General features: G+C 46.7%; 1 protein-coding gene across 3 annotated transcripts in view; it reads left to right on the top strand.

Moving 5' to 3' along the window:
- The window catches only part of LY86 (lymphocyte antigen 86), a 43311-nt gene that overhangs the window by 11751 nt on the left and 14806 nt on the right, over positions 1-16754 (top strand). For all 3 annotated transcript variants that reach the window (XM_070360699.1, XM_005891152.3, XM_070360698.1), the window contains one exon: positions 16605-16691. In XM_070360699.1, the coding sequence (XP_070216800.1) occupies positions 16605-16691 (87 nt within the window). The remainder of the gene's footprint in view (positions 1-16604; positions 16692-16754) is intronic.

The following is a 16754-nucleotide window of genomic DNA, read 5'->3' on the forward strand; positions in this document are numbered from 1 at the left end:
GCAGCCCTGCCTCCTGTCTCCTCCGTGGCGTGGCCGCTGCTCCGCCCCTGAACCCTCCTGGGCAGCCCTGCCTCCTGTCTCCTCCGTGAACACCAGGGTGTGAAACGCACCCGATCTCAGATCAAGGATGGCACCTACACTGCGACCAGACCCTCTCCTTCCTACTCACACCCCCGATCCTCTTTCTAGGCAGGCCTTCTCTGAAAGCCATGTGCCCACATCCCTTCCTGCCAGGCCCTGGCAAAACAAGACCCTCTGTGTCTGCAAGACTTGAGGGGGCTCATTTACAATACTGAGAGGACCATTTAGTTCCATAAAAGTTCTATCACTGCCAACTGTACATAGAAGTGACATGGTTCCAGAGAACAGTGAAGGCGATGCTTGTTTAGGAGGAAAGCTGCCTTCTCCTGTGGTATGAGCCCCGTTGAGGGTTCTAGCAGTACTTAGGAAGCAGATGACCGTCACAGAGAACAATGATGGAAATGGGACAGGTGACTCGGACCCCAAAGCCCACAGCTTGATGCCAGCAGCCGGCTTCTTCTGGTCCCTTCTCCATGTGTACAAAAGCTTGCTGAGAGCAGCCAGCTTCTGGCATCAAGGACGATGCCCAAGTCCCACCTGCATCCCCCGGGATCGGCAGGCTCAGGTCTAGAGCCTGGATGGTGCCTATTCTGGAAGCACAGCACTGGAGGCCTGGTTGTCTGGCATCGATACTCCAGTCTGGCCGGCACGGAGCCGCTGGAATCCAAGCCGGATGGAGAATGGGCAGGGAGATCCTCTCCCGGGGAGCACAGCTTTTCTGCCTCACACTTAGCTTCGGTTTTAACTAAACGAAAGAGCAATTCTTGTGTCAGTGAATATGCACATTTCAAAAAAAAAAAAATCCCGGAGGAGGACAGAGCATTGCCAGTGGCTCTTGGTTTATTTGAAGCAGCGGCTGAACAGCAAGTATCGTGTCCAATCGTGTCTGAGGTTTTAGAGCCAGTCGCCAAAACAAGGAGCAGGAGGCGCCTGTGCAAATGCTGCTGATTCCCAGGGTCTCAGGGACGCCGCCTTCCTGGGGGAGCAGACCTTCAGGAAGGCAGTGACGGAGAAGCCGGAGAGCAGAGACCACTGTTCCCTTCCTGCCTGACTCGTCATTGCCTTACCTCTCACCCGCTCCAGAGCCCGAGTCAGATGCTCAAACACCTTCATGGAAAAGGCAAGTTGTGAAGGAAGGGGGTCAGTTGTAACACACATTAAAAGTTGCAAGGACTAGAGGTCATCTCATCTCAAGGAGGAAACTACTGTTCCGCTCCATTTGATCTCCAGGAGGGATTTGGAGACCTAAGACACCCAACCTTCTCCTTTTTCGAAAGAAAAGCTCCTAATTGAGAAGCACCGCCTCCTGATTTATGAACATGGCAGCTGGCCTAGGTGTTCCTTAACCTCGTGAAGGGCAGCGACACAGCTCTGAGAGCTTGGGGTAAATCAGGCTCTAGCAATTTACAGCCTCTGCTGTAGAGAGAGGAGATGTTAGTCTGGTCACACCTTTTTTTTTAGATGCCTCGTCCTGAAGGCTTTCCCTTCCTGGATGCAGAACATCTCAAAAAAAAAGCATCTTACTGTTCAGTTTTACCATCTCTATCCTCTGTATCAAAGTGATATCACCACGTGAATCCCCAAGAATTACAAATACGTAACTTAGGTGTGTGTGTGTGTGTGTGTGTGTGTGTGTGTGCTCAGGCATGTCCGACTCTTTCGTGACTCTATGGACTGTAGCCCGCCAGGCTCATCTGTCTGTGGGATTTCCCAGGCAAGAATATGGAAGTGGGTTGTCATTTCCTCCTCTAGGGGATCTTCCCAACCCAGGGATTAAACCCATGTTTCTTGCGTCTCCTGCATTGGCAGGCGGATCCTTTACCACTAATGCGAAGCCCCCAAAGTAAGGAATCCACCTACTCAATTCAGAGTGTCCTTGCTAGCCCAGGAACCGAGTGTTCAAGCATGTCCAGGTCATGCTATTTCCGTCAGCACCCCAACACCTGACATTGCTAGGTAGATTTTGGCCCAAATCTGTTGAACTGTTTCTTGCCACCTACAGTCATCACTAAAATGTGTATTTCTATTACAAAAGGGCAAGAAAGCAGGAGGCCTGAATATGAAGGACTCTGAAGATAAAACTATTTCTTTGCTGTCATCTTTGAGTCCACAACATTTAGCACCATATACGTCATCAACAGTCATTACAAATTAGTGGAGTAGGTTTAAGTTATAGGGTTTCCTGAGAAATGACCAGTGACACAAGGAATCAAGTGCAAATTTATTTGAGAAATGATTCTTGGAAGAACCAAAAGAGAGTGAAGAAGTGAGTCAGGGAAGAAAAGGAAGCCGATCAGGTGACCACTGTGGGCAGCTGAAGCCCAGTCCTTCTGGGGCTCCTGGGAGACCCGAGAGACGTGCCTGGGGTGGTCAGATCTGAAGGGAGAGGGAACTGGAGTGTTAGTCTGGCCACTTCCGTGTGTCATGGTGGTTCCTGGGTACGTTGTTTCCCCAGCACGTCTGGCCTGACTGTGTACAGAACAAACTCACTCCCACACCCAGAGAAAGCCCTCAGGCAGAGCCATGGAACTTTCAGGAAGACTTTGGAGAGAATAAATGCCCTGCTACAGTGTCCTTGTGCATTGAAATCCCTCCCATACACAAAAGCATCCATAATCAGGACACTGGTGAGAGAGACCAAGACAGCCCATAAAAAATGACCAGCGCACCCTGGAACGGGCACGCTGCAGCCTCCACAGGATGGAAAACTGTCTTGCTATAAAATCTGTGGTAAAATGTGACACAGATCTTTCTATACACATAGCTGAGCTTGCCTGAAAGAACGGGAGATCTCTGGGAGCCAGAATGGAAAGAAAGCACAAACGCAGGATGCAGAGGGCACTGAGGTTGTGTCTGGCTCAGGCCCTGAGTTGGTCTCCACGAGCCAGAACACGGCTTCAGCAGCTGTGTGCACGTCTGGTCACTGCGGCCTGTGCGGCGCAAAATGGGACTTGATCCCATCGTGAAGCCTGCCGAGAGTGACAGCCCCAATAAACAGTGGATGAGAAACAAAGGAACTTACCGGACTCTGTGCGGCCTCTGGAGGAAATAACGCTTCTCTGAGAACCAGGAGCTCCATACCTGATATCAACACAGTTTTGAGGCTCAAGTGTGTAGTCCCTTCATGATCCAGGCTATCCCAAATCTAGAAATCACATTAAAGTGGGCCTCACCGGGGAATACCTGAGACGTGTTGGCAGAAGAAAATGTCAGTTTTCTCCAGAGGAACACCTACTCTCAATTTAACTTTCACGCGATTTCTGAAGATTCAGCTTACAGTCCAAGATTTAAGACCTCAAGGAAATAAACCACCATAAGGCAAAGGCAGCAGAAAAACAAAACGCAGAATTCTACCCCGAATACATTAGATTTGGAAAATGTGAAATACAGACTGTAGAAGGGAGAACACCTGATTTGTTTAAAGAAGTGAAAGAGAGAATCTAAAACACGAGAAAGGAAAAACAGAACGTCAAAAAAAAAAAAAAAAAAACCTGAAAGATTTGACAAAGAATCAAACAGAAGCCCTTAAAATATTTAATTGTTGAAATACAAAGCCTCATGGCTAGGTTAGAACACAGATTTAAAAATGGCCTAGAGAGAGGGACCCCCCTGGTGACCAGTGGCTAAGATTCTGTGATGCCCGTGCAGGCTCGGTCTCTGCTCAGGGAACTAGGTCCTGAATGCCACTTAAAAAAAGAGAGAATCCTGCCTGTCACAACAAAGATGCCGTGTGTCACTAACTTAGAGAGAACTAATGAACTGGACAAAAGGGCGGTGATATTATTCAAAATGCATCACAGAGAGATAAAGAGATACAAGCTTCAGCTACAAAACAAAATAGAAAAAACAGGGAAAATGCAATTTCTGAAGAAAAATACTGGAATTTTCTAGAATTAATGAAAGACCTAAACCACCAAATTCACTGCACACAAATTCCATGTGGGATTCATAAATAGAATACCAAAACTAGACCCACTGGAATAAAATCACAAGTTAACAAAGGAAAAAAAAGTAATTGGTGTAAGGAGAAAGAAAAATCACATAGCAAGAAATTTTATTTAGAGTGATAGCAGATTTTAATATAGCAACATCAGTATACTCAGAAGGAAAAACAGCAATCAACCTTGACTTCTGTCTTTAGGTAACTATCATGCCAAAACTAGAGGGAATTAAAGACTCTTTTGGACAAACAAAATCTAGAGTTTGCCACTAAAAAACTCTCAGTAATGGAACTTTCTAAGGAACACTTCAGAAAGAAGTAAAATGATCCCAGAAATAAGTTCTGAATTGCAAGATGGACTGGGACGAAAGAACTGACAAATTTAAATAAGCAATGAACGTGAGGATGATAAAAATATCTAATTTGAAATAAGAATGCATTTGTTTCTTATTGTCGCATAATGAATTACCCTAAAATTTAGCTGCTTAAAACAACAAACATTATCTCACAGTTTTTAATGGCTGACTTTATATGTATATATATAATCACACCTTTTTATCCCTTCGTCCACCGGTGGACATTTATGATGCTTCCATGTCTGGACTCTAGTCGGTGATGCTGCTGTGAACATGGTGGTACAGATCTCTTTTCCAAGTTCGCGTTTGTGTTTCCTTTGGATGTACTCCCAGAAGCAGAATTGCTAAATCATATGGTAGTTCTATTTTTAATTTTTTGAGGCTCTGCCAGCTTGGATTTTGAAAATCAGCTCCCTGCTCTTTAAAGAAATGCACCTAAAATGCTGTTCTACAGCGAGCGTCCCATTGAATGGTGAAATGTGGGAAGCATTCTCTTTAAAACCAAGAATCAGGCAAATGGGAGTGCCTACCGTCACCGCTTCCGTTCAGCGTGGTGCTGAAGGCCGTCACCAGCACAGAAAATACAGCACTTAAGGGTCTGCAGAGAGGATACAAAATAGTATTGTAGGCATGCAGTGTGACAACATAGAAACGTGTAACCTAAAATGTATGGAATTAATGACAGTTGAGTTACAGTTTATTTTGAAATCGATGTATTGCATTATTCCAAGAGATAGCTAGTATGTGTAGCTTTGGTGAATTCACTTTCACAGCTGTAGAACATATCATTTGTGCATAGACTACAATTATATACATTCTCCTTCCAATAGATATTTAGGTTGCTTCCAGTTTTTCACAGTTACAAACTGTTGTGAGCATCTATTATTTACGTCTCCTTATCTCAGAAAAAACTTCCTAGCCCAGGACTTTTCTTTCCATTTTTCTGAGGCTTAAGCCTGGGCAAAGGTAGCGCATTTCTCTGGTTTCACCAGTTTTGTCTGTAATGTTTCCATACAGAAACGGTTTTTAAACGCTATGTTCTGAAAACACAAGAGCAGATGGCAAGAAAAGGCTGAACGGTATCCAAATGGTTCCAGCCATGGCGCGAAGGAGACGGGTGAGGTGTTGAGTCAGGCCTGCCTGAGACTTTACTTTGATCAGCTCACGGGCAGCCCTGAACTTGTGTGCAGCCCAGTGGGAGTAAGAAGGCTGTGGGTATTCAGCAGGTGCACGGCTCTCATTTATCAGTCTGAAGTCAGCTTTCCCATCTTATTTTTCATTTCAGTTTGCCATCTTCTAACAGAATTCTTTTTATATTTTTAGCAAAAGTATATTTAATCCTCTAAACAGAAGGAAAATATAATAGGATTGTGTTGGTCCAGGAAGCAGAGAAATGATTCCTCTTCTCAATTAAGAATTTATTTTGCTGGCAGAGGGTCCAAACCAAAGGCAGCTGGTTCTTCTCTCCTCCGGCATCTGGCAGTGAGTGCTTGCAGACCTGGGTCATTCATGCCACAAGATCCTATTCCTGGGTGGTCCATGCCCTGCAGACGAGAAACTTCTCCCTCTTTCCCATCAGGGAGAGCTCTATTGCAGAGTTGGAACGTCCAGCAGACTCCTTCTGGCTTCATCACATAATGTGAGATGCAGGGAGGGGGGAAGTGGTTTGTAGTTCTAGGAATGAGGATTTTGTTTCCCTGATCAGTACAAGACATCCTGGTAGAAACTCCGGTTAGGTAACCTCTCCACCTTGTCAGGAGAAGATTCTTGAGAGTCCCTTGGGCAGCAAGGAGGTCAAATCAATCAGCCCTAAGGGAAATCAACCCTGAATGATTGGAAGAACTGATGCTGAAGTTGAAGCTCCAATACTTTGGCCACCTGATGCGAAGAACTGATTCTTTAGAAAAGACCCTGATGCTGGGAAAGACTGAAGGCAGGAGAAGGGGACGGCAGAGGATAAGATGGTTAGATAGCATCACTGACTCAATGGGCATGAATCTGAGCAAACTCAGGGAGATAGTGAAGGACAGGGAAGCCTGGCATGCTGCAGTCCATGGGGTCACAGAGAGTAGGACATGACTGAGCGACTGAACAGCAACAGACACCTTCTCAGGGAAGCTCCATGGTCTCTTTAGGAAGAGTCAACTGCATGTCCTGGAGATGCTGGAGAATGCTGTGTCTCTAATTCTCGGATAAAGAATGAGTCTGTGGTCCCCCCTTGAACACAGCCCTCCTCATTCCAGGGCCTTCGTGGGGCACTCATGCTCATTCTAAATCAGGGTGGCCGGACTCAGAAACAGTGCCACTCTCTGTCCCCTTTGCCGAATGCTAACCATGAAGAGGAAGGTCTTCACACGTGTTATGTACTGAATGTGTCCCCTCAGAATTCGTATGCTGGGGCTCTAAACCCCGATGTGATGGAGTGTGTGTGTGTGTTTGTTCTCAGTCGTGTCTGACTCTCTGCAACTCCATGGACTGTAGCCTGCCAGGCTCGTCTGTCCATGGGATTTTCCCAGGCAAGAATACTGGAGTGGGTTGCCATTTCTTCCTCCTCTTCCCCACCCATGTCTTCTGCATTGGCAGGTAGATTCTTTACCACTGTGCTACTGAGGAAGCCCATAAGGTGATGGTATTTGGAGGTAATTCGGGTTAGATGAGGTCAGGAGCGTGGGGACCCATGATGGGATTAGTGTCCTTCTGAGAGGAAGAGACCAGAGTGGATGCTCTCTCTGCCTCTGCTGGGTGAGGACGCACAGAGAAGTCTGCAAACCTGGAAGAGGGCCCCCACTAGGCACCAAGTCAGCTAGCATCCTGACCTTGGACTCCCAGCCCCCAGAACTTTGAGAAATAAGCATTTGTTTGTCATTTCAGCCACTCAGTCTGTGGTATTTTGTTATGACAGCCCGACAGACTAAGATAGACCACCAGCTCCGTCAGTAGTCTTGCTTCTCAGGGAAAGTGTAAATTGGTGTTTCGTCGTGTGGCTCTGATGGGGGATTGGAGACAGCAGTGGACAGTTTCTTACCAGGCGTGGGGAGGGCAGTACTCGAGGGAGAAGAACTGTTTAATAAACTGATCTCATACTAGAAGCACGGGAGAAATGAGTCTTAAGAATTCTACCCGCCTCCGTGTGACAGAGTATGGCCAAAACTGCCTTAGGGGTCTTGAAGACAGCGATGGGAAGGAGACGGGAGGCTGAGCAAGGAAACCCCCATCCAGCTGGCTACCCAAGCCACCCTCTCCGACACCCATTAACAGCAATGAGCCACTGCTGCACGCCCAACTCATGGCTTCCAGGATTCGATCTTCCTGGGAACAGTCATCTCATGTCAGGGAGGGAGTTTTGCCTGAACCCGGAAGGTTGAGTGGGCATAGAAGTTGTCAACCCCATACTGACCACAGGCCTCTCCTGATTTCTCCCAGGGAACAAGCTTCTCCTGGGAGAACCTGCCTACCATGCTAGAGGGAATGTAAAATGCACAGCCACTCTGGAAAACAGGCTGTTTCTTGTAAAACCAGACATACGCTTACCATAGAACCCAGGAACCTCAGTCCTGGGTATGTATCTCGGAGAAATGCAGACCGTGTTCACACAAAAACCTGAGTGTGGAAGATCATGACAGCTTTATTCGTAATGCCCCCAAACTGGACAGATGTCCTTCTACATGAAGGACAGGTGCGCAGCTAGGCTGTGAAATATCCACACTGCAGAAAAAAAGATCCTGAGATACACAGCCACTTGAATGGGTCTCCAGGGCCACTTGGAGAAAGAAAAAATCCAATCTTAAAAGGTTGCATATGTGCTGATTATTTTATAGTATCTACAAATATTGAATCACTACACTGTATGCAGAAAACTAATATGATACAATATTGTAAGTCTACTATACTCGATTAAAAATAAATGTGTACATGTTTTTACATTTTAATACATATATGACGAGTTAAAAAGAACACTTCCATACTTTATGGTTCCACATGTGTAACTTTCTCAAGATGACAGAATTGTGTTGCTGAAGCAGTGATTTGTGGTTGCTGGGGTGGGAAAGGGGAGCTGGAGCCACAAGTGATTGTCAAGGTGCAGAACGAGGAAGGTTCTTCATGTCTGTGTCTTGACTGTAGCGGTGGAAGTTGAAGCTATGAATAGCAACCCCACGACTAAGATTGACTTTAACCTGCAAAGGGATCAGCCCAGGTAACGTGGGGTGAGTGTGCAGACACGGCTTGCACACAGAAGACCGTTTGACTCTATGTTGACCATAAAATAAGAGATTTAAAGTACATGTGTATCTTTTATTGAGTTTATGTTTTGGCCATGTAATGTCATAACTAGATGATGGAAGCATTATACTCCAGATGAAAGCAGAAGCGTTTTCTGGTTCGTCCGTGTATCCCCAAGGCTGTGTATCAGGTCCTCAGCAAAATGAATGAGGAGTTGAGTTGCATTTCCCATTCTTCAGCCACTAATGTGCACTGTCAGTGGGAAGACAAGTTCAAGTTTGTTTGTACTCTTATGGTCAGATTTTATGTGGCACCATGATACCCCCAGGTCTTCCCAGATGGCACCAATGGTAAAGAATCCGCCTGCCAATGCAGGAGACACAAGAGATGCGGGTTTGGTCCCTGAATTGGGAAGATCCCCTGGAGGAGGAAATGGCAACCCACTCCAGTATTCTTACCTGGGAAATCCCATGGACAGAGGAGCCTGGTGGGCCCCAGTCCACTGGGCTGCAAAGTTGGACACGGCTGAGTGCTGAGCGCAGGGCATGTGATACCCCACGATAACACACAATAAAACTGCATTTAGTGTTTGAAGTGCAAAAGATCAATTGTAAGAGCTTCGAATGGGTCGTTTTTTCCCTTGAGATATTTGGCAAGGTGTTTTCGATGAAAGCTCATCTCCATTGCTTTTTAATCTCTTTTTGGCCTCAAATGTTTATAATATAAAAAACCACGTCCTCCTAAGCTCGTGGAAGTCAGGCTCCGGTTATCCCTGGGTAATGGAATTCAGAGGCCAAAAGAGGGTGCAGATTCACACCCTTTATCTGTCAGTAATGAGTTCCAATGAATCCCGTTTCTTTTGCAGTTAGAAGTAAACAAAATAAGGGATACAGACTTTTGAACTTGGCAGCCAAAACCTACCTTCACACTCAAAAATGCGTTCGCCCAGCTTCCAGGCGGGCTGTGGGATGTAGGCGTTCTTGCCCGCAGTGTTACGAACAGTAGCCGTTCCACTGGGCTGGTGCTCATTGCGTTTGGTTGTGTCTGAGATTAGGAACCATGTTTAAGCATTTTTGAACACCCAGTCTATGTATCCAGGCTTCCCTGATGGCTCAGGTGGTAAAGAATCTTCCTGCAACGTGGAAGACCCAGGTTCAATCCCTGGATCAAGAAGATCTCCTGGAGAAGGGAATGGCTCCCCACTCTAGTATTCTTGCCTAGAGGCTTATATGGACAGAGGAGCCTGGCAGGCTATACAGACCACGGGGTCATAAAGAGTCGGACACAACTGAGTGGCTAACACTTTCACACTTTCACTTCTCTACATAACCACGCTGAAGAAACAGAAATCCAGATCACATACCCGTCTTTGGCTGTGTGAGTCAATTCTCAATGAAATGCTGACCGAGGAGACTGGAATGGGGGCAGAACTGCTATTATTTGAAATGCAATGGCCCATCGGGAGCTTTGCGTGCTATTCTGCAGTAATAAGATTTGACAGGTGGGGAAAAAGGAGAGACCAGGAAATAACAGAACAACTAGCTAGAATGCATTTACCACCTCGTAAGTCATTTCTTTCTCTTCAAAGGCAGGAAAAGAGGATGGGGCAGGGGGGAAAGGAACACACCACAGCACGTCAAGGACAGAAAAGAGGAAATTAATTTTGTGTTGCCATGGTAACGGATTTCCAGCCATGGCATCTCACGGAAGCCTTCCCATCATCTTTTTTTTTTTTTCAAGGATCCACAATGACCCTTGAATGTTATCATAGCAATCACACAAGAAAATTAAAATACCCCATCAAAACACAGCCATATAAGAAGGCAAACTTTCAGATCCACGCACAACTAGGCCTGTATGGCGAACAGAACACAAGCTTGCAAAACTAGTAACCACCCCACCTAAAGGAAGAAGTCAAACGCAAGATCTGTTTATTTTGTTTTATTTGCAGAAGAATTCTGAAAGACAGCAGAGGTCCATCTGCTAATATTTGGCCTGAGACAAGATTTTCATCCACACTCAGAAACTCCATCCTAAGCGCCAAAGCAAATACCTCTGTTATGATGATAATAAAGTTAATATGCACTAACACCTTTCCAAAGAGTATTCCAAGTGCAGGGGAAATTAGTCACTGGCTTCAAAACTCAGGCTTCCCAAGTGACTGCTGGCACCCACCAGTGCCGACATGAAAGTCCAGCTTCCCTCCTGCTCTCGTTCAACTGCTTGACCTTGCCTCTTTTCCGTGTATTTATCCAACCAGCTGAGATATGTGGTTTGTGGACACGTCCACTGTGATCAACCAGCCCCATGTCCACTGTGATCAAACCAGTCCATCCTAAAGGAAGTCAACCCTGGATATTCATTGGAAGGACTGATGCTAAAGCTGAAGCTCCAATATTTTGGCCACCTGATGCAAAGAGCCGACTCTTTGGAAAAGACCCTGATGCTGGGGAACATTGAAGGCAAAAGGAGAAGAGGGCAACAGAGGTTTGGATGGTTGGGTGGCAAAAGGAGAAGAGGGCGACAGAGGTTTGGATGATTGGGTGGCATCACCAACTCAATGGACATGAGTTTGAGCAAACTCTGGGAGATGGTGAAAGACAGGGAAGCCTGGTGTGCTGCAGGCGACTGGGTCACAAAGAGTCAGACATGACTTAGCGACTGAACAATGACAACAGGCAGAGCTGTGCAATTTGGAAAATGGGACCAGCTGCATGAGACTTGTCCCCTCCTGTGTCCCTCAAACCACCCAACCGGCAGCACAGAGGCTGCAGGGAGCAGAGTGACTGCCGTGGACTCGAGGCCTTGGGGACACGCGTGTGCCTGAGACATATCAGCAGCAGCCCAGCCCGGTGCGCCCACCTGGCCCCATCGGGCCCCACCGACCTCGGAGAGGAATTGCACTTCCCCAGGCCGTGCCGCTGGGCTTTGTTTTCTTGCCCTGATCCCAGCTGAGAGCCCAATGCTGGCCAGAAATGCCCCAGGCCAGCTCATCCTCTCCCGGATGACCGCCTGAGTCCAGCCCCTCCCGGGAGAGCACAGGCCATCAATAGATCTTAAGGCCCCAGAATGGCTCTGGAGCTGAGATGTGTGAAGACCCTACACACACTAAGCCGCATCTGTCTTTCTAAGTCTCTTCTACTCCAACGAAGGAATGCGAACTGGTTCGGGGACGCGTGTGACCAGCACTGCCCTTAGTGAGAAGGCAGATGCTCCTGGCTGCTTCCCCAGCTGCTCCCTCACCCTTCTCCCCGGAGATTTAGTGTCCGCTGTTTGGAGGAGGCTGCCTTCCAGACACACCTGTGCCCCGGGCGTGGGGGCAGCGGGGCAGCTTGGGGGGCATTACGCTCACCCACTGTAACTGCTGCCCTCTCTCAGGCGGACACCATACAGGAGGACTGAGCAGACAGAATAGAGGTAGAGCTTAGAGGCTAAGGAAAAAAAAACTCGATGAAGAGATCATATATCTCACCCTGAAGCTTCTCGTCTTTTCTCGGCTCATTCGCTGCCGTACAGCAAAGTGTCAGGAAGAAATATTTATCTCCGTGCTTGAAGCCCAGGAACACCACTCTCATTAACTCCCCAGTTTTATTCTTTCAGAAGATCCAAATTCAGATAATCCCGTTTCTATGTGGTCAAAATTACCCAGGGCAAGTGTCCAAGGAAAAACCCCCCACCCTGGTCTCCAGTCAACTCTCACTCCATATTAAGGAGATCTGCTTTAAAAATGCAGCCCACTTTCTTTATTTTGGTAGCTGATTCTGTAGATGTTTGTCTGGCAACTGAGAAAGCAGTTCTTCAAAGCAGTGGTTCCTCACCAGGTGAGTTCATTCCCAAGAGGGTATTTAGTAAAATCCGTAACCTTTTTTGTTGAACTTGGGGCTGGGATGCTACTGGGTCTAGTAGGTTAGAGGTGTAGGTAAGATCCTACAGCACACAGAAAAAAAAAAGGATTTTCCTCAAAAAGGATTTCTGACCCAAAATGTCCATGGTGACAAAGTTGAGAAATCTGGCTTTCAAGTTCTCCATAAGTTTACTGTATATAATCCCTATTATTCATTCAGCAAACTACTACTTGGAACCTAGTATAATCTTTTTCTTATGAATGTCTTTGTTTTCTTATTTAATTTATTTTGTTTTTCGGCCGTGCTAAGTGGTGTGGAATCTTATTTCCCAGACCAGGGCTCGAACCCACTCGCCCAGCAGTGGAAACAGGAAGCTTTGGCAGCTGGGCCACCAGGACAGTCCCATGTAGGATGATCTTAGCACGTGACGCTGGGCTCTGAGGCTGGACCGCTTGCCCTGAAGCATCTAGTAGAGGAAAGGCAGAGGTTTACAAGAAAATAAAAAATATTTTTTACAGAGCGTGCTAAGTGCCCGAGTGAAAATACCAGTCGATAGAGGAAAGGCCGTAAGTGCGTGAGGGTGTGCTTGGGGGACAGAGGAACAGATGTTATTTTCCCCGAGACAACTGCGAACTACATGTTCACTCTAAAGTACAAAATTCATTCTCAAAAAAAAAATTAAATTAAATTCACTCTCAAGTATAAAATTGAAATAACTGCTAGGAAAGATCACCAAAGCCCTAAGCGCTTCTTAAGCCGTCTGTCTTTCTGTGTTACAGTCACATCCTCAGAGAGAAGCCGCCCGCTGCTTCCTCTGTGACTTTGCTCCTTAGTAAGATGATTTTCTTCACAATAGTATTTTTCCAGCACCAGGGAGATGTTTGATTTCCTTCTTCTGGCCTCACTTTATTCTCTCCAGCTATGCCTTTAAAATATTGATCCACACAGTGTGAGTCTGTGCCTGATAATTAGCTAATCGACACATGCTTATCCCCTTTTATCTTTCCTCAAATCGCAACTTAAATTTGTTCACAATCTTGAGGATGCACTTTTCTAAGCCTCTGTTGGTCGGCCTCTTTTTTAATACCGAGGGCCAAATATGTAGCGGGAAAAACTGTCTCCTTAAGCCCTGCTCCCATATTCCAAACTGAAATAAATGCCAGGAAGGCACAAACATGCTGATGAACGAGTAAAATGGGCATCAGAGAAAATGGCTTATCCCTCCAGGAAATTGGTGACCAGATCATAGGCGTTTCATCAGACAAAAGTGCACCTAGATTAGATTCGCAGGGCTGAACAGCCTAGTGATCATTTCCACGGCACACACCACAGACAATTATGTGTCTTCCAGGCCAGCAGTGTGATGATTAAACTGTCTGGAATGCTCCCACCAACAAATGTGAGCTCATAGCTAAGCTGAAATTGAGGCCAGTTATGAAATAGAAGTGCCAGGTGCCACAGGCCCGCACACAGAGTATCCCAGGCATCGCTCTAATCGGTCATTAACATCCACCTTCCGGGCTCTGCTTCACGTACCTCTGTGCAGTAGTGGGTGGCAACTTTTTATTTGTTTGTTTTTAAGTCTGAGTTTGAATCCTGACTCTGCCATTTTCTAGGTCTTAAACCTGGATAAGTCAACACCGCCTCTCTGAGTCTTAATTTTCCCATCGGTGAAATGAGGATGACCAGGCCTGTCTCTCAAGATTGTCACTCTTTCCATCAGTCCAGGTCCAGTCAGAAATTCAGAAACCCCATCAGTTATTTCAACAGAAAATTTAATACAAGGTATTGGTTAAGCAGTTGTTCAGTTCAGTTCAGTTGCTCAGTTGTGTCTGACTCTTTGCGACCCCATGGACTGCAGCACACCAGGCCACCCTGTCCATCACCAACTCCCGGAGTTTACTCAAACTCACATCCATGGAGTCAGTGATGCCATCCAACCATCTCATCCTCTGTCGTCCCCTTCTCCTCCCACCTTCAATCTTTCCCAGAATCAGGGTCTTTTCAAATGAGTCAGCTCTTCACATCAGGTGGCCAAAGTATTGGAGTTTCAGCTTCAGCATCAGTCCTTCCAATGAATATTCAGGACTGATTTCCTTTAGGAGGGACTGGTTGGATCTCCTTGCAGTCCAAGGAATTCTCAAGAGTCTCCTCTAACAGCACAGTTCAAAAGCATCAGTTCTTCGGTGCTCAGTTTTCTTTATAGTCCAACTCTCACAAGCAATTTTTAGGGAACCAGAAAAGAAAAAAAAAGAAAAAAACCACCAATGAGGAAGAAGCTACCCGCCAAGGGCTGTGAGCAGAGGACAGAGGTGAAGGGTGTTAGAATGTAGAAGTGTGACAGCAGAGCCCTTGAAGGGCTGCGATGCAGGCAGCCTCGGAAGGGGTGCCACCCTCTGAGTTACCATCGACACAGAAGCTTTGGGGGCGGCAGAGCTGAGCCTCAGCTGATTCTAGGAAGGTACAAAAGAGAGCTGGACTCTGGAACCAGCTGCCACTGCCAGGCAATAGGCCTTCAACAGGGGACACGCTTGAACATCGGCAGGAGTGTGAAGGAGAAGTCCTTCTCCCGCTCAGCCCGCCTCTTTCTGGCGCATCTCTGGCAGGTGGCAAAGTAGAAATGTTAATGCAAAGAGCCCCCAGCTTCTCACAGCAGAGCCCTGAAGGCCAATTTGAAGCTGAGAGAAAATAGCTTAATACATAACCCATTCATCCACGCCTTGTGCACATTTATGGAGTGCTTACTTCGTGTTTGACCTCAAGGCTCTGCGCCAGGCGCAGAGAATTAGGTGGAAACCCCGTGAAGTGCCCTATGGCTCAGCGACTCACGTAACGCAGACCCTCACTTAAAATCAGCTATCTTCTCTGGGGCCCAGAGGGAAACATAAGTAAAAAGGAAATGGAAAACAAAGCAACACGAAAGAAACAGAACTCCAGCTCCTGCCTGTCGAGAGGTCTGCGTTTAGGTTAATTATTGTGAGGCAAGCCAAACGTCAAGGCACAAAGTCACACATGCTTGTGCGCCTTAAATAGTACTTGAGACACAACTGTTTGAAGAGCTCAGAGAAGCAGAAGAATATCTGGGGGACTGTCAGGGAAATCGGGAGCAGGGCGTGGCAACCCGCTCTGGGATTCTTGCCTGGAGAATCCTATGCGCAGAAGAGCCGGGTGGGCTACGGTCCATGGGGTCGCAAAGAGTCAGACACGGCTGAAGCGACTTAGCACAGTACAGGGAAACCTTCACCAAAAAAAAAGTGGGAATGAGCGACTTTAGTTTGTAGACAATGGCCTGAACTGGTGAGACCAGGATACAGCAGAAAGCGCCTGGAGCTGGCTGGAAAACTTGCCAGGTGGGGCTGACGTTGCCACCAAGACCTCTGAGAATGGAGTGTGGACTTTGATGCGGGAAACGGAACTTGGGGCCAGCAGAGCATTTCTTGATTCTCTCTAAGGCATAGATGAGCCACTGGGATGTTGAGAATGAGCAGAAATTATACGTAAAAAATATTGTTTTTGTAGCTTTTCGATTTAACACAATACCTTTCAGATAGTGGGATATTTGGAAACAGTTGCTGTGTTGAATGGGATGGGGTGGGATGAAGTGATAAAGGCAGGTCTTAACTTTGAAGAGCTGCCCTATTTTCCCTTGTTTGAAATATAGTACGACATGCCTTGTGAAGTACTTCAGGCAATCAATTTTAAGGACAAAAGTTCAGGAAATAAAAGCAAGCAATAATCAGAGTTTTAACAAGTAAAGATAGAACCCACCTAGGATTTTTCTGGTGGTCTGGTGGTTAAGATTCTGCGCTTCACCGCAGGGGCCGCAAGTTCGAGCCCTGGTTGGGGAACTAAGATCTCATGTGCTGAGTGGTGTGGCCGAAAAGTTAGCAAAAAAAGATGAAACCCACCCATCAGGACCCTGCGCTCATTTCTTAGCCTGAGACCTGCCATCAGCGTGAACATGGCGTCGAGTTTGCAGAGACGGGGAGGGGCAGTTGAAAGCATCATGGACTTCGGCGAGAAGCGTGCTGGGCAATGTGCTGCCAAGTCCATTCCAGGGACTCACGTGGGAAAAAGGCACAGGATGGGTGTGAGTCTTGAGTGTGAGCATGCAGACCATGTGGTGTCCTCACGTCTAACCCGTCGCTTTCTTCTTGGCAGACCCACTGCAAGATTTTGGCTTTTCTGTCGACCAGTGTGCCAGACAATTAAAACCAAATATCAACATTAGATTTGGAATGGTTCTGAGTAAGTAAACATTGCTGACAGCACATAAAACATGACACAGCCTCTTCGTGGCTCAGACACCCG

This window comes from Bos mutus, chromosome 23 (genome assembly GCF_027580195.1).
Source record: "Bos mutus isolate GX-2022 chromosome 23, NWIPB_WYAK_1.1, whole genome shotgun sequence".
Lineage (NCBI taxonomy): Eukaryota > Metazoa > Chordata > Mammalia > Artiodactyla > Bovidae > Bos > Bos mutus.